The 17,322-nt window shown below is 32.1% G+C and overlaps 1 protein-coding gene across 2 annotated transcripts; it reads left to right on the top strand.

Moving 5' to 3' along the window:
* Window positions 1–4,649: 4,649 nt before the first annotated feature.
* LOC132733792 (uncharacterized) lies at window positions 4,650–16,961 on the top strand. Of its 2 annotated transcripts, none has more exons than XM_060720587.1 (6): window positions 4,650–4,750; window positions 5,070–5,145; window positions 6,160–6,316; window positions 7,238–7,307; window positions 10,962–11,020; window positions 11,961–16,961. In XM_060720587.1, exons 1-6 carry the CDS (start codon window positions 4,731–4,733, stop codon window positions 12,662–12,664), a joined length of 1,086 nt encoding a protein of 361 aa, XP_060576570.1. In that variant the 5' UTR covers window positions 4,650–4,730; the 3' UTR covers window positions 12,665–16,961. The 2 variants fall into 2 exon arrangements, with proteins under 2 accessions (XP_060576570.1, XP_060576489.1); XM_060720506.1 differs by having other exon boundaries at window positions 4,654–4,750; window positions 5,067–5,145.
* Window positions 16,962–17,322: the final 361 nt, after the last annotated feature.

Here is a 17,322-nt window from a genome sequence, read left to right as displayed (position 1 = left end):
TAAAGAATAAAACAATATTAGAAATCTTCGACCATTCGGGAACTATTTTGCTTGAAAATTAATACGCCTGTCAATTGACAATCTTTACGCAGTGATCTCCCCTGAATTTTGTTTTTGCGTAAGTGTACATATAAAGGGAAGTAACCGCTTCAAAAAAGCGGACTACTTTCGGCATTTGCAATTAACAGCATCATCTGAAATTTCGCTACCATTATTTGTTTGGTCTGACGACCCAAACAAATAAAAACAATAATAATAAGGTACGTTAATGGATGATAAATCATAATCCTGCCATTAGATTATATGTTAAGCATTTATCTGGTAATTCTGACTGATAACTTTAAAATAAATAAAATCTAATTTACTCGATTTACCTTTGATAGTAAAAAAACTAAGTCACAGCCCAAATATGGAATAACCTTATAACACTCTAGGGGCAACTTCTCCTGTCCAAATATCCTGGAAATTGTCAGTAAAATTGTTAGGATCATCGGGTCAAAAACTAGGTCGCACAGACCAGATATAGGACAACTTTGTAAACGCTATAGAGGCGTCTTCTTTGGACCATATATCCAGGAAATTGGCCAGAAAGGTTGTTGGGATGATTTCTAGCAAAAGTTCAAATATGGCCTATCTGGGGTCAAAAAGTAGTTCATATAGATCAAATAATGGAAAAAAAATCATATCGTCATATTGACATTTACCGGTGGATATCACATCATATTCCAACCAATTGCTCACTATAGTCTGTCACACCAAATTTGAACATACATGTAATAGTCAATAATTGTATATTATACGGAATGAAGTAGGCGATGTGGGACATCAATGGGAGAATGGTTATACTTGAAGCTATCTGCCTCCTCACCGGTGTAGGCTCGAATACAGCTGGCTTACGGAACGTCGAAGGGTGCCCGCTTGTTCCTGGAATAATGCACCAGGAACACACAAAAAATAATCCCAGAATGCACGGAGGGGCTCCTGAGGTCTCCCCCAAACAAAAAAGGATAACAAATCGTAAACAAATCGTACCAAAATTAGGGTTTTCCTGATTTGTTAGATGATTTGTGTATTATTCATTAAATGAATCGCAAATAAATCTAGGTTTAAGGACAAAATTATAGCAGAGATGTTTATCTATGTCTCTGATTATAGCCAACAATTAATCACCGATTAATTGCAAAATCATGATTTGATCAGTTTTCATTAGTAATAAGAGTTTTTACGAACATGATTTGTAAGCGAACGATTGCTCTTTATATTCGAAATTCCTGATTTATAACTGATACATTTAAAATAGAAATTCTATCACCATCATTCTTTACAAGATTAAAGATTTAACAGTTTAATCTACTCATCCATTATTCCATAATGCTAATATTTTCTCTATTATTTTGTAATCCCGTACGAAAATTCCAGCCGTAAAGTAGCAGAAAAAGACACGGGGTGTAAAATCACTTTTCAAATATGAGCCACGCCATGACAAAACCAATATACAAATGTAGTTCATTTGCGCAGTCTGATCAGAATCCATACTGTTCGCTTACAAACCCTATTATAAGTAGAGAAACTGATAGCGAACATCATGGATCATGATCAAACTGCGCGGATGCGCAGGCTGGTCTGGATCCATGCTGGTCGCAAATGAACTATATTGGTTTTGTCATGGCGCGGCTCAAATGTATTTTTGTAGGAGCAGGGAAAACAACTTCAATTTCCATTTTTAAGGTTTAGAGACGTAGAATTTGACTTAGATATTTTAGGTGCTTTAAACTGTGTCAAAAATGTCTTAGTTCCAATATACACCCGTAAAATTAAAATTACGACTGCAAAGATGTATTTAGTTTTCCTTAGTTGCAATCTAGACATTAAAAAGTTGAAATGTTCTTCTATGCCTAGAAAATGCATTCTTCTGGATAATGTTTGTTGCTACTCCTGTGAAATGTCAAAATAATTGAATTTAGTTTGACCATGCCCTTTCTACAGCAAGAAAGAAAAAACATTTCCGAAGCTTAATGTTCCTTTAAAATTTAACTTTATCCAGGGTCTTTCAAAAAGAATTGGAAAGACCCTGTTTTATCTAACTTTAGAAGTGGTCAGAAAGAGTCGTTGTTTTGGAACAATAGCAAACAGAAGCAGACAAAATTCTTTTATAGATCAAGTGAAGAAATGAAGTGAAGAAAATATGCAAAGGAAAAAATAAAGAAATATACTCGGTGTTAAATTGAATGCCAATTTTTTAGCGATTCTTATATATAGATAATTTTATGTTAATAAGTGAAGTGTATCCAATGGAAGTTGTGTTTGCTTATAAGATTTATGTTTAATAACAAAAGGGAGATGTACTCGTATACATGTATTATTCATGAAAATGTTACCAAGGAGCGAACAATTTTTCCGGTCCTTTCCGTCGAACTTCCGAAAGGAACGAAATTGCGGGAGTCTGGATGCTGCAAGAACTTGTTGCCCAACCCATATGCTTTGTGTTACTTATTATTTGTATAATAGTTTATATGTTTGTGCTGCAATAAAATATGTTTAAACTGGGATCAAAAATAACATTATTTGGCCCCAGCATGGAGCTAGAATGTATGTATATCTGTGGTCCCTATTTCGCCGTGCGTTTTACCGCCAAAACCACTTAACCAATCACGTGATATAACGCATCAGTGATTCGCACACTATTTTAAGGCGAAACCAGCTACATGAGCTATATATTTATTTTCTTATGTCTTTGAAATCTTCAAAACACGTTATGTAATTAACCTTTATCCGATAAGTCGTTCTGTTGAAAATGAAACTTACTGAATTAATATTACAGTCACACAAACAATGCAAATATAGCTACAGTACTGGTAACAACATCATCAACAATAACAACAGGTGAATTTACTGGCCTACTGGCATATAGTCCAACTAATTAGACTTGTCAGAAAATATCGAGATAATTTTGGATGGGCGATGTCTTTCTATGAAAATGAAGTCTGTAAAATATGTCAAGCCGTTCACGCCGAACTAATTAGGCTAGCTGTAACTGGCCTGTACTATAGGCCTGGAACATACGATAGTACATATAGTACATCCCAGTATAGGCCTAGCCGCTAGCCGAAAGGAAGATATTGTAAACGTGAAAAATAGAGCGGTTGAAGTATTTGATGCTTTGCTGATAATTTTCGCGGCATGTAGGCCCCAATTTGTCTAGCACTTAAAATCGTCGAACTTAAATAAAATCAGTTAAAAGTCAGGTAAATTTCAGTACCGTACGATTTTGGGACGGTATAGTTCCGTACTTCAATACCGTACATTATACTGGTATTAGCGACGACCAGGAAGAGAATTTTTCATGATACATTTTTGCTACGTTTCTTTACGGTAATTCAAAATATCGTTTAATATACCGATTTAATAATGAGCATAGAGGAGTTTTAGATCTAGCTGAGTAAATTTATAATGGTGCAGTCTCACAATGCGAATTCTCTTCAGTCTCAAATTATTTGGACCAGAGCCAAACCTGAAAGTGGACGTATAGTTACCTGTAGGATACCTGTAGGATGATTATTGGCTCTGATGGTGATGTAGAGTTGACAAGATAAACTTTGCCGTAATATAAAGGCCCATTCTTAATTTGAAGAAAACCCGTTTCATTTTTCCAAATTGCTAGATTCACAACTGCAAGAATAGCCTCTTTCACATTGAAAACAGTCTTTGAAAGAATATTTGCTTTTCAGCAGTGTTACCTTGAATTATACTGTACTGGTCTGGAACCATCAAAACGGGGATTCGAACCCACAGCGGTGAGGGGCAAGTGGTTTGAAGTCAACCACTTTTAATATAACAACTCGGCCACGGACATGCAGGATTCTTATTTCATGAAGCAGTTTTTACATAATAAATAAAATTGCGCCCTGAGTCACGCATATTAAAAAAACCTAACAACAGGCAATTGATCATGAGAATCTTTTGTCTTCTCAGTTATTGAATACCTGCATGCAAAATTTTCATTCAATAATTAATTCTTAATATCATGCCTTTTCTTTCACAATTATAAAAAACATCACTAAAACTTCACAATTAATCACATTTTTTCTACAAATCAAAGAAAGCACAGACCCCTTCACAATTTAGGGAAAAAATGCCCATATACACATTAAAGCACAAACCATATAACAAATTTATGCATGAGAACTAATATTTAGGAATCAAATTGGTTCAAATAACTGGAGTCTATGTATCTCTTAGCTCGAGCAGTGGTTTTGACCACTGGTTTTGCTTTAACTGTTGTAACACCCAAGGTTTAAGCCAAAATCATATTTCCTGTTTCAGCGCCATAAATTGTGTTGGTGCACCATATACCAAACAAAACAGACAAAGAAATGTTCTTATAATTTACCTCATTATAATGATAATTAAAATTTTCTATAATTAATGTAAGCTTATCTTTTCCCTGATAGTGCATAGGAGATTTATTGTGAAAGATTAACTTTAATGAAAGAGTGTAGGTGAAATATATATATACATATTTGTAAAGTTTTGCTTGTTATATTGATTTGAGTGTTTCATACATGTAGCAAAAAATGTGTAATTAATATCAAGTTTATAGAGTTTATAGTCTGTTAAATTTTATTCCAGATATCTAGAAGAGACCTGGTCCCAGTGGATTTATTAAAGACTGATATTCCATATATTTGGATTATACATACTGGTTCCCTCTACACGCTGTTGCAAGGAACATGGCAGAAGCAGGGTCTATGTAAGCTTAGAGGCTTCTCATTTACTTAATAACGATAAACAAAAAATAACATGAAATGTAACAGGTAAAAGTTGTTGCAGTAGCAACAAAGAGACAAAGAATTCAGTAAAGATGCTGGTATTTTGGAATAGGGAATATCTTGGCATATAAAAATGATATGTAAGAATTTCAAATTTTAATTTTTAGACTTTTTGACCTCAGAGGAGCCCCTTTAAAGTCACCTTTCACAATATTTATAAGCAAGTATATTATCTATAATTTTTCTGTTAGATATTTTATTAAAAAAATATTGTTTTTCTTTTCTATTGGTGTATAGAAGGAGGTTTGGAAATAGTTTACAGCCTAGCACATCAGATATACATGTAGATGAAGAGCTTGTGAAAACTGTTCAAAAGGTAGGTGAAAGTTATTTTAAATATTAGACAAATTACCATTTAACCTGGGGTAATCGTTAATTGCAAACATCGATTTTTTTAATAAATTGCATGATTATGCTGTAAACATCATGTAATTGATTATCTTGCCCAAAATTGATTATATTAATTGTAATTAATCAATTACAGCTTAAATTCCATCAGTAATTATGAATGCAATTTGATTGACATTGATTACAATCCGATTTAACAGGAAACTATTTAAATTCAAAAGATATCTTTATTTCACATTTTGTTTTACAGTTATAAATTGAATGTAATCAGTTATCAATCAATTACTTTCTTAAATTTATTTAAATTACAGAGGCAAGTCTGAGTAATCAATCATAGTCAATTACAATAAAATCTGAAAGTAATTGTAATTAAATCAATTACTGATTAATGTTATCATCCCAAGGTCTGATTACCATCGAAATGGTTTACCACATGAAGTGTTTTAACTAGCACTAGGAGTGGTTCTATTTGTGCAGTGGTTGTTAGGTGGTATTTCACTATATTATTAAACAACATGCAAAAAAACAAGACAACAGCAACAAATGGATATAATTGACAAATTGTATAATGAAGTGTTCTAAGTGAATTTTTTTCATTTTTGTTCGATATCTTTTGTCATCAGATTTGATATACATTATTATAAAGGGAACTGCACATTCTGAAAATAGCTTATATTAGTTATAAAGATTTTTTTTCTCGCAAGAGATTATGAATACTCTAATGCTATAAAATATTTTCAGCGCTTTTAATTTCATCGCTGCTTTCTGCGAAAAATGATTTTACTCCTGGACACCAAAGGTCAGTTTTCTGCAGCAAATATGGCCTTCAAAATGTCCATGTGACTGAAAGTCAAATATTCATTCTAAGTCTGTAGTGATGTTATATTGTGTGAGCTCCAGGATTGGATTATGAATAATACATGTTGATTTTATTTCTTTTTCAAATTTCATAATACAATGTAAGTACTTTGGATTTTTGTAGCAATTTTCTGGAAATATACTGAGAACAAAAGAAGAGGGAAAGACATTGAAAGATGACGTCTTACTGGAGATAGAGAAAGCAGACAATCTTGACAAGTCGGAAGAATTCTCTGAATCAGACAATGAGCTATGTGGCGACATTCTTCAAATCAGAGATGGTAAGAGAAAGTCTCTGTTTGATTTAATGTAGCCTTTACTACTTAAAGTGTATCACAAAGATCTATGTAAACATTTGTGAACATTTTTAGTTTGTAACAGAAAAATGCAAATGCTTCAGAAAAATTCTACCGTGGCTGGATTCGAACTTTCAACCTCCTGCTTACAAGCAAAATTAATAAAGCTCTAGACCGCAAAGCCAAAGAGTAAATTTTCTGATATAGTTGTCCGAAGTTGTGCTTATGATTATAAACTTGTGCACTCAACCATAACAATACATACCTGCTATTACTTGCTCTTTACAATGTCAGCTGGCTTTTCTTTGGATGTTATGTACCAAATAAATAAGAGGATATTGTATGAATACTGAATTTATTGAACAATTTTAATAAAAAAAGAATGGCTTATTCAATGATGCACTTATAGTGTGACATTATCCTTTAGGGCATCTTTACCCTATGTTTGTAAATTGCAACTGACATCATGTCAAAAGTATATGCACGGTCATGCAATACCGTTTTTATAAAGTTGCATGCGATAAATCTGATTATCACTTTTGATAATTTTAGTCTGATAATTATATTAATGAATAAGTTATGAAATGTTAAACACCCCTACTTCTTTGAGTCAAGTGGTTTACTTTCATCTAAATTAGTGGAAGGTTATTTATAAGTCAAATGTGAAACAAGTTATCACAACTTAAATTAACATTCAAATTTGCTTTCTGGAACAAACCAGTACTGGTGATTATTTTAGAAACATGTAGAAACATAGTTGTGACTCGAGTAGGGCTCAAACCCATGATCATTGGGTTGAGAGGGAGACACCTTATGGCCACTGTTACCCATTACCACTAGTTTATTAAAATGTAAACTTATTTTGGAATGTCTTATGTGTAGTGTGATTCTCTGTTTTTGTTTTAGACTTCGATTTGATTGAGACAATTAATAATGACATGGTAACATTCAATGAGACTGAAAATAAACTTCCAAGGTACAGTAATACAATAGTAGTAATAAATATGATTTATTTAATGCTAATCTTACAAGAACAGCAGGTTTATTTTTTATGCAAGTGTTTAAAGGCTAATTGTCCCTTTTATATGTCAAATTGTTTTTGCCAGACCTGGGGATGATTACATTGATCAGTAATTGATCTATTACAATTACTTTCAGATTTTATTGTAATTGATTACAATTGATTACTCAGACTTGCCTCTGTAATCAATTAAATTACAATTACTTTAAGGAAGTAATTGATGATAATTGATTACATCCAATGTATAACAATAAACAAAAGTTTCTTCATGCTATTTAATATATACATTATATACACAAAGGATTTCCAGGTCATCAACAGTCATCAATTTAACACACTTTTAGTGGTGTACGGACATAATCCCCTTCGGACAAAATCCCCTTCATGTATTTTTGTATATCCGGACATAATCCCCTTCGTGGGTGGACATAATCCCCTTCATGTGTGAAATTTTGAAGTGGACAAAATCCCCTTCATAAAATTGCTACCTAGGACAAAATCCCCCTCAGAGGAATTTTCGGTTTATAAAGTGGGTATGAGAGCGACATACTGCATTATGCTGTGTAGTAAATATCTTAATGTATAAATAAGTAGAAAATATTTCAGCAGAAAAGCACATTCAATTAACAACATTTAAATCACATTGAAATTGCTTTGTTAAAGCATTCATAACAATCAATCGAGTAGTGCAGTGATCTTGGTTTGATTTAATTATCACTCTTTCATCAATAGAAATTGTAACAATGGATAGTATATATCAATTAGAATTATCAACTTAAACAATCAATGAAACAATTATTGGCTAATAAAAATGTTTTTCATACTAATCAGTTTAAAATAATTAAAGAAATTGCCAAATCAAATATGTGTTATGCAGTTGATAATTTACCATAATATTAATGAAAACTTCTAAACTAAATAAAGGTTAACTATTGATGCATAATTATAAATAAAAAAACAAAAGTTCATTATTTATCAATTTTTAGGGAGTATAATAATACATTATTCATCAATTTTTATGGAGCATAATAATACATTAGAAACCTATGAAAAAAGGGGATTTTGTCCGGGTAGTGAAGGGGATTTTGTCCAGCCTTGCAAAAATTTGAAGGGGATTATGTCCACCCATGAAGGGGATTTTGTCCGGGTAGGTGAAGGGGATTTTGTCCGAAGGGGATTATGTCTGACATTCACTTTTAGTTACTGTCACATCACTTCATCATATTTTAGCATTGCACTTTAGCATCATAAGTTCATGAAACCGTCTTTCAGTCAGACTGCATCTATCAGGACGGAAAATTTTACCCGCAATACTAAACAAACGCTCTACAGGGGCCGATGATGCAAGAATGGTCCTCAGTCTTCTTGGTGTAGGTTTCATAATGAACTCTCTGCAACAGAAATTTTGAAAAGTGTCACTTGTACAGTATGCTGTATATAGGTGTTAAAACAGGTGTGTAAAACAATAAAAATTTTTGTATGGGAATTCAAAGAGACAATAGACTTTACAAAGAAATTATCAATTTTTGTACAAACACTTCAATGGTACAACAATATCCATTATAATATAAACACATTGTCTATCACCTTACAAAATAACTGTTGCATATAATTAAAATATGGTAATATGCATCCGACATAAACTCTAGAATATACAAAGTAAAGAAGTTATCAAATTTAACATACCTTTATATGGGTATTGAAATTTGAATGTGACTTAGTGTATCCATTTTTCTTCCTAGGGCACAATTTGCAGGTATCCGGACAATTCCCCTCCCGGACGATTCCCCTCCCAGTAAATTTGAATGTTTTTTCACAACCCGGACATTTCCCCTCCCGTTATTTTTTTACGGCGGACAATTCCCCTCCCGTAATTTTTACAGGCGGACAATTCCCTCATGTTTTTAGCAGAGTGGACAATTCCCCTCCCGCTGTTGTCAGAGCGGACAATTTCCCTCCCGTGGCTGTTGAACATATATATGTTAAAAATTGTTTATTTTAAAAGGCAGAGACATGTCGATTTTTTGTAGCTTATTGTGAAGTTTGCAGTACATGAAAAACGGGCACATACAAATTAGCACATTTTAATAAAACATTATACATGTTATAGTGTTCCGTGGTATACATCTTTTCTACGTGTCATACTTCAAAGAGGGTACCGTTTGAGCAGATTTCACAAAGAGGGTACCGATATGGATATTCACCGTGATTTCTGCAGCGGTAAAATAATTGTAAATAATTGGTTTTGCAATCAAGGACACATTTAATTAAGGGCAGCATTGATTAAGATTTTTTATCGACAGTTTGTTTATCTTAAGCAGCGGCGGCAATGATTAAAGGCGGCTATAATGTCACATTTTTGTGAATAATGATTTGTTAAAAGTTCCGATCTTTAACAGTTTGTTGTTAACAGTAAAAAACTGTCATCTTTAATAAGAATGGTTATAGATTTTTTTATACACAGTGGCGGTTATGTTTAAGGGCCGTATAATGTCACATTCCGCTCTGTGAAAAAAACGGGAGGGGAATTGTCCGCTCTGCTAAAATAACGGGAGGGGAATTGTCCGTCCTGTAAAATTAATGGGAGGGGAAAAGTCCACCCTATTAAAATAACGAGAGGGGAAATGTCCGGGTTGTGAAAATAATATGGAAGGGGAATCGTCCGGGAGGGGGATTGTCCGGGATTCCAATTTGCACTATGCTGTCACATTTCAAGATGTTTCTTTAGGAAATTCAAAGACATCATAAATCCAATGATTTGACAGTTTGGTTAGAATACCAGCCAAACAATAATGTCTATCTTTTAGTTAGAATTTGGTTAACTGTTTGGATTAAAATTTATTTCTTCATTGTGAGTGATGTTTTAAAATGTCTCACTTGATAGTTTAATACCTTAGTTAAACTGTAACATGTGAAATAAATCATTTGGATTTCAATAGTTTCATATAAAATCTGAAAGTAATCAACATCAATCAAATTGTAATCATAATAACAGACTGAATTTAAGCTGTAATTGATTAATTACAATTAATGTAATCAATTTTGAGCAAGGTAATCAATTACATGATGATTATAGTGTAATCATGTAATCAATTAAAAAATTGATGATTACGATTAGTGATTACCCCAGGTCTGGTTTTTGCTCGAAGTTACTAGGATGGTTGCCTTTGTGGCTCTATAAGTCAAAACTGAAGGTCTTGAATATGAAAATGATTGCCATTTTACACTGAGACTATATAGGAATATTGCCCTTTAAAATTAAATGACTGCTACGTATTTTTGGCAATGCTAATACATGCACTTATATAATGCTAATATAAGTTTTCAGGTCAAGTGGCCAAACTGTTAAGCTTTTTACAGGTGGTTGAAGACTAGAAACGTTCCTCAAAGGGATTCTACTGACGTTAATGATATGACAGGACTTGAAATATCTTTTCATGATTTTGTTGGTCCTTTTTTTCCCCGCTGATCTGTTTGTCTTGAGAAATAAAAAAAAGTTGAGCGTGTTTAAAAAAGAAATGGCTTTACAAGCAAACAAAATTACTAGTAATGAACATGTTTAATCCACAAAACTGTTTCTAAATGATATGTGATTTCTAAATTTCTCAGGTTAAAGACACCAGAAGGCATTGAACTCACCCCTATTCCAGTGTCAAAGACTCTTGAAGGTTTGTTATGTTTGTTGTTTCCATTTCATTTAAAAAAAATTGTACATTTTAAACTGTAAATCATAGTCATATTTTTTTAATGTGACAATGCGATTAACATAATCATGCCTAATACCCTTTGTTTCACTTTCAAACCACTTGTGTTGAAAAGTCTAATGACAATTCAAAATTGGCTCTAAACCCATCAAAACAGCTATCCAAATTAATATATGCTATTTAGTGCATGCCTCCAGATGAGCTTTTAAGAAAATCAGACTTTAGAGAAATGTACTAATATTTTAAGAAAAAGTAAAAAGTTAAAAAATTAAGTAATAAATTACAAGTTATAAGTGATTAATGACTGATTTTGCAGTATTTATCACCATTTTTAGCTCAACTATTTGATAAGAATAAGTAGAGCTATTGTAGTCACCTGAGCGTTGGCATCCGTGTCGGCGTAACCACTTATGTTAAAGTTTTTTGTAATACCTCAAATATTTTCAAAGTCCATTGACATATGGCTTTGAAACTTTGCACACTTGTTCACCATTATGACCCCAACCTGTAGACAGGAGGAGGTAACTGTATCAAGCATTTTGACAGAATTATGCCCCTTTTTCAGAATTATGCCCCTTTTTCCGACTTACAATTTTCATTAAAGTTTTGGTAATACCTCAAATATTTTCAAAGTCCATTGACATATGGCTTTGAAACTTTTGCACTATTGTTCACCATCATGACCCAAACCTGTAGACAGGAGGAGGTAACTGTATCAAGCATTTTGACAGAATAATGCCCCTTTTTTTCGACAAATTTTCTCTCTCCATAGATCCAGTGTCTGACACTAACTTGAAATTTGATGTAAATAGATACAGTATATAGATAAGGAAGATAAGGAACAAGTCATCTGTATACTTAAGCTTGTACATAAATAAGAACTATACTTTTTTCTTGTTTTCAGAATTCATTGGCGAGTCAGATGTTGGTGTTATATGGAAAGAAAACTTACAATCGGATAATGGTTCAAACCAAAAACCTTATATTCCTACTGATGATATTGCCTTTCCCGACAAAAAAGCTGAAAACAAAAACAACTGTTTAACAGAAGTGGAGGGCCAAATCAATGAAGAAGAAAGAATGGAACTTGATGACAGTTTAAAGGCTGTTGGTGAAAGCAAGACTTCTTTAGAACCTGTCATTGTTTCAGTTGCTAAAAGCAACTCTATGTCAAAGCAAAATAATGTTTGCCTAAGTAATGATTTGTTTGGTAATGCCAATGATTTGTTTGGTATAGGCAATGCTCTTGTTGATAATTCCGATGCATTGACTAATAATGGTATTGTTTCTGTTGGTAATGCTTCTGGAAATGGCAATGCCACGGTTGGTATACAACCAAATGATCGGTCAAATACTCTGCCAAGTCTATATCCTTATAAGTCAATCCCCCAGAAGCCACCAGATCATACACAATATACAATAAGCCCTGAACTGAAGAATATTTTGCAGTCAAATTTGCGGTTCAAATCTGAACAAACAAGAAGGGCCTTACAGGGTGAGAGGCAGGGTGAAGGTGGCGTTAATGAGAGATTTCACCCATACAAACGGCAAAGTGACAAATCTAAAAAATTTCAAACATCCCTTCCCATACTTCCGGAGTTTGAATAGTATTTGGTGGCCCTTTTTGAGTTTATTTGATAGTGTAAGATCCTATGCACCAATGAATGAATCTTTGTCAAACTTGGCATTAAGCATGTTTTGGTGTACCTTATATTTTTTAGGTTTTTTTTTTAAATGGGCGACAAAAATGAAAAAAGAAAAAAAGAAAGATAAACTTTGTCCATATCTCCTCTTGAATTTGTGGAATGATTTTCACCAAACTTGATATTAATTTAATATTGTGGCATGGTTATTTCCTAAGTTTATTAACAGACCTTAATAATTTCTAAAATGACTTAATAGCAGATTAAACGATATCACTTTCAAAAAAGAAAAACTTTTGAAATTTTAGATTTATCATCAGCAAGGTTTGTTAATTATATGATTTGATGTTCCCTATTTTTCAAGAATTAACTGTACACATGATTTGGTCAAGACCTTGTTATATAACCCGAATTAGATGCAAAAAGAAAGTTATTTCTTGCATGTATTCTTAATGTATGCAGTATAGATAGTTCCAGATTTTTACAATATTTACCTCCCTTGCCAAAAGTGGCAACCATTTTTGGGGTCAATATTCAAGTTTTCTTGCATATATTCTGAATGTATGATGTAAAATGAGCTATTGCCATCATATTTCTATAGAAGACCAATCAACTACAAAAATTAGATTGCCATTAGAAAGGATAGATAAATATATAAAAAGAGGAGAAAAAGCATTAATTTACACTAAAGACAATACAGTTTACAAGATAATTAGGTAAAAGAATCTAGATAAAGAGGTATAGAATGAGTGTAGGTTGAATACCGAATTTATTGAAGGAGTTAAATAAAAATATATTATGCAAGCATAATAATATTTTATTCATGGATCAACTACAAAAATTAGATTGCCATTAGAAAGGATAGATAAATATATAAAAAGAGGAGAAAAAGCATTAATTTACACTAAAGACAATACAGTTTACAAGATAATTAGGTAAAAGAATCTAGATAAAGAGGTATAGAATGAGTGTAGGTTGAATACCGAATTTATTGAAGGAGTTAAATAAAAATATATTATGCAAGCATAATAATATTTTATTCATGGAGTTCATTAAATTTAGCAATGAAGCTACGTGAATATAATATTCAATTTATTACATATCCGAAATAAATGCTGTTTACTGTCTTTTTCATCTACATGCCTGTTGTGTGATGCTAACACTTAACATATCATTATACTATGTTTGTATAATGCAAATGATGTCATGTAAATATATACACAGTTTTTACATAGTCACACAAGTGGCACAGATATGTGATAAATGTAATTTTGGAAGAATTTTGTAAAGGGTTATTAGAAACTACTAAAATGGTTACCTTTCTGGAGCCTAAAGTGACTAGTCTATGCTGCCAGTATAGAGCCAGACTGACCTACATACCTGTGTAGTCTGAACAGCTAATATATAATGTTGGTAGCTCAATTTTTGTATATTCATGATGATAAAATCCCTAAAACTCTAGCTAGCATCTTCAATAGTTAGTTATACTAAAATAAAAAAATCTGTGTAGTCATTAGTTGATATGATAGTAAATAGATAGTCTTATTTTTGAATAACTATATATATATATATATATAGTCTTTGATTTTTCCAATTAATTAGGCATATAATTATAAGTATTGTGATTTCCGCATTTTAAGTTTGTTAATAAATAGCTCTAAATATATCTATATTCTAAGTTAAATTGATTTAACGTTCATTATATACAATAAAAAAATTTAACGTTTAATGGCCTTTCATTACGACAACAATCAAAACAAATATAGTTCATTAGGTTTTTCCTCAATATCTTATACGATCCCGGATCCCGGCCAGTAAATACATACACTGAATACCGGAAAGGATAAAATGACCGGAAAAAAGGAAAAATAAAAAATGCACAGAACCAGATGTACACTTATGTTAATTAACCAAACGAAAACTTACTACAGAGAAAACAGGTGAAATCGCTAAATCAAAAGTCAGTGTAAATATGATTTATTGAAAAGAATTCATAAAGACAAACATTTTAATCATCATTATATCTTTGCGCTCAAAACAATACTTGCTGATTTTTAAAAATGGCGTGAAAATTGAAGGTTTTTTGACGCTATGTAAGATTAAATTTGATTGGCTAAATAATTTTGGATCCTAGCCCTGATAGATAAATTTTGTAGAAAGCTGGAAGCCAAGCTTCGATTAAATTTTTGGATGGCTTCGGAGTTTTAGGTTGTTTCTCAGTAAAATCCTAACGTAATACCGGCTCGCCGTGGCGAGCCGGCATGATAACCCACTGTGTACTACAAAATGATAAATAAAAAAAAACCGAAGAGACGGAAATTGCATTTGAAAATGTTTGCATTGCGAAATCCTCCAGTTCGCTATTCATTGTACATATCGCGACATTTCATTTTTAGCAACCTCATACCGATTGGAATGATCGGCTTTTCTTATGTCCGACTAACAGGCTCGAGAAGTTGCTGTCGCCCTTTCACAAAATCTGATTTCATTCCATAAAGGGGCGCCGCGCTTCGGCGCGGACGCCAATTTATTATCACAGGATGCTAATAAACTGATATTAATCAGCAACTTTTTAATTGGTCAGATGTCACTTGGGTCATAAAATGTTGTTAGAGTATGTTAGCGCAACTTGTGACCCTCTCTGGTGCGATATTTGTGTATTATGCAATTATTTAATTCGTAAATGATATTGTTGACAATATAAATACTAATCTAGATGGATTATTCACATACGAAGATTTAATTTTATTTTTAATTTTATACGCAGATGATCAGGTGTTATTTGCAACATCACCAGAATCCTTACAATCAATGATAAATGATATTGAAATATATTGTAATACATGGGGTCTAAAAATAAATACTTCAAAGACTAAGGTTATGATTTTTGAAAAAGGCAGTAGACATACAAACTATGATTTTTACCTTTATAATACTCTACTAGAAAATGTTACTTCTTTTAAATATTTAGGCGTACATTTTTTCAAAAATGCAAATTGGAATAGAACCCAAAAATGTATTGCAGAACATGCATCTAAATCTTTACATAAACTATTTTCAATTTTTGATAAGTACGATTTTTCTACGAGTGAAAAAAGTAAATTGTTTGATTCGCTAGTTGCTACTGTACTAAACTACTGTTCAGAAGTCTGGGGAATGAATGCAGGAACAGATATAGAACTTATTCATACAAAATTCTGTCGAAAACTTTTATATGTTAATAAATCAACTAATGCTACTGGTCTCTACGGAGAATTAGGGAGAGTTCCTATGATTATTTTTAGAAAGATAAATATGATAAGATATTGGATCCATTTACTGAAATCAGACAACTCTTTGCAAAAACAAATTTATATCATGCTTAAGAATGATGCCAATAATAATATAACATACAATAATTCAAATTGGGCCTTTCATATAAAAACAATGTTAAACAATCTAGGACTTTCAAATAATGGATAAATCAAGATAATGGAAATTTTACATTTTTAGAAATTAAACAAAGGATATTAGATAATTATTATCAAGCTTGGTATGCAAACATAAACAATTCACAACGTTTACTTACTTACTGTAGGTTTAAACAATCTTTTAACTTTGAAACATATTTAAATTCAATAAGTGAAAGGAAATTTCGGATTGCCTTAAGTAGATTTAGATTATCTTCGCATAATTTAGAAATAGAAAGAGGTAGATATCTTAATATAGAAAGAACTAATAGAATATGTAAATTTTGCAACCAAGATAATATAATTGAAGATGAGTATCATTTTCTTCTTGTCTGCCCAATATATCGAGAAATAAAGAAAAAATACTTCAAACCATATTTTTGTAGGTGGCCAACTCTTAATAAATTCGATAGACTGATGTCCACAGATAATGAAAGACAATTGTTAAACTTATCAAAATATATATTTTTTTCAAATAAATTAAGGAATAGTTTAGAAATTTGATAATTATTATATTGGTATCGATTTAAATTTACCTATGTCAAACTAGTTTATTTATTGTGTAAGCTTCTCTATGCAGAAAATATTTGATTGCTAATGATTTCTCGTGTCATTTGTCACCTTATGTCAAATGTATATTATGGCTAAAAGCATTTGTGTGTGTGTTGAGTTTATTTACCCTCGCCACCGGTTAAAAACCATATGGGCGAGCATATGCTTCATTTATTAAAGGGAAAACACTTTATTTAGTTAATATCTGCATATGTGACTAGTGAGTACAATATTTCCTGCCCCAACCATGCAAAATAATTGCACTGAATGGGGCCGGAAAACGGTGGGATTACATCCCACACTAAGATTAAAAAGCTGTATTTAAAATTTAAACTTAAATTAAAAAGGGGGGAAGACGCTTATACGCGGACGTCTTCTATATAGGGAACAAAAAAAAACCCCTAATAATTATGTTTAATGATAGCTTCATTTATTGCAAATCATATTTATAATGTTAAAACAAATATTAAAAGGGGGGAAGACGCTTATACGCGTACGCCTTCTATAACAGACCAACACAGTTAGATTTGTATATCTTAGTTTTTTATAAACTTTATTTAGCACATGAGAAGGTTTATAAGTATAAACCTTAGCAACACGCCCGAGAACATAGTTTTTTACA

This window comes from Ruditapes philippinarum, unplaced genomic scaffold, assembly GCF_026571515.1.
Source record: "Ruditapes philippinarum isolate M1 unplaced genomic scaffold, ASM2657151v2 ctg998_1_1_1_1, whole genome shotgun sequence".
Lineage (NCBI taxonomy): Eukaryota > Metazoa > Mollusca > Bivalvia > Venerida > Veneridae > Ruditapes > Ruditapes philippinarum.
Note: the sequence above shows the minus strand (reverse complement) of the source record. Positions and strands in the feature narration are given on the sequence as shown.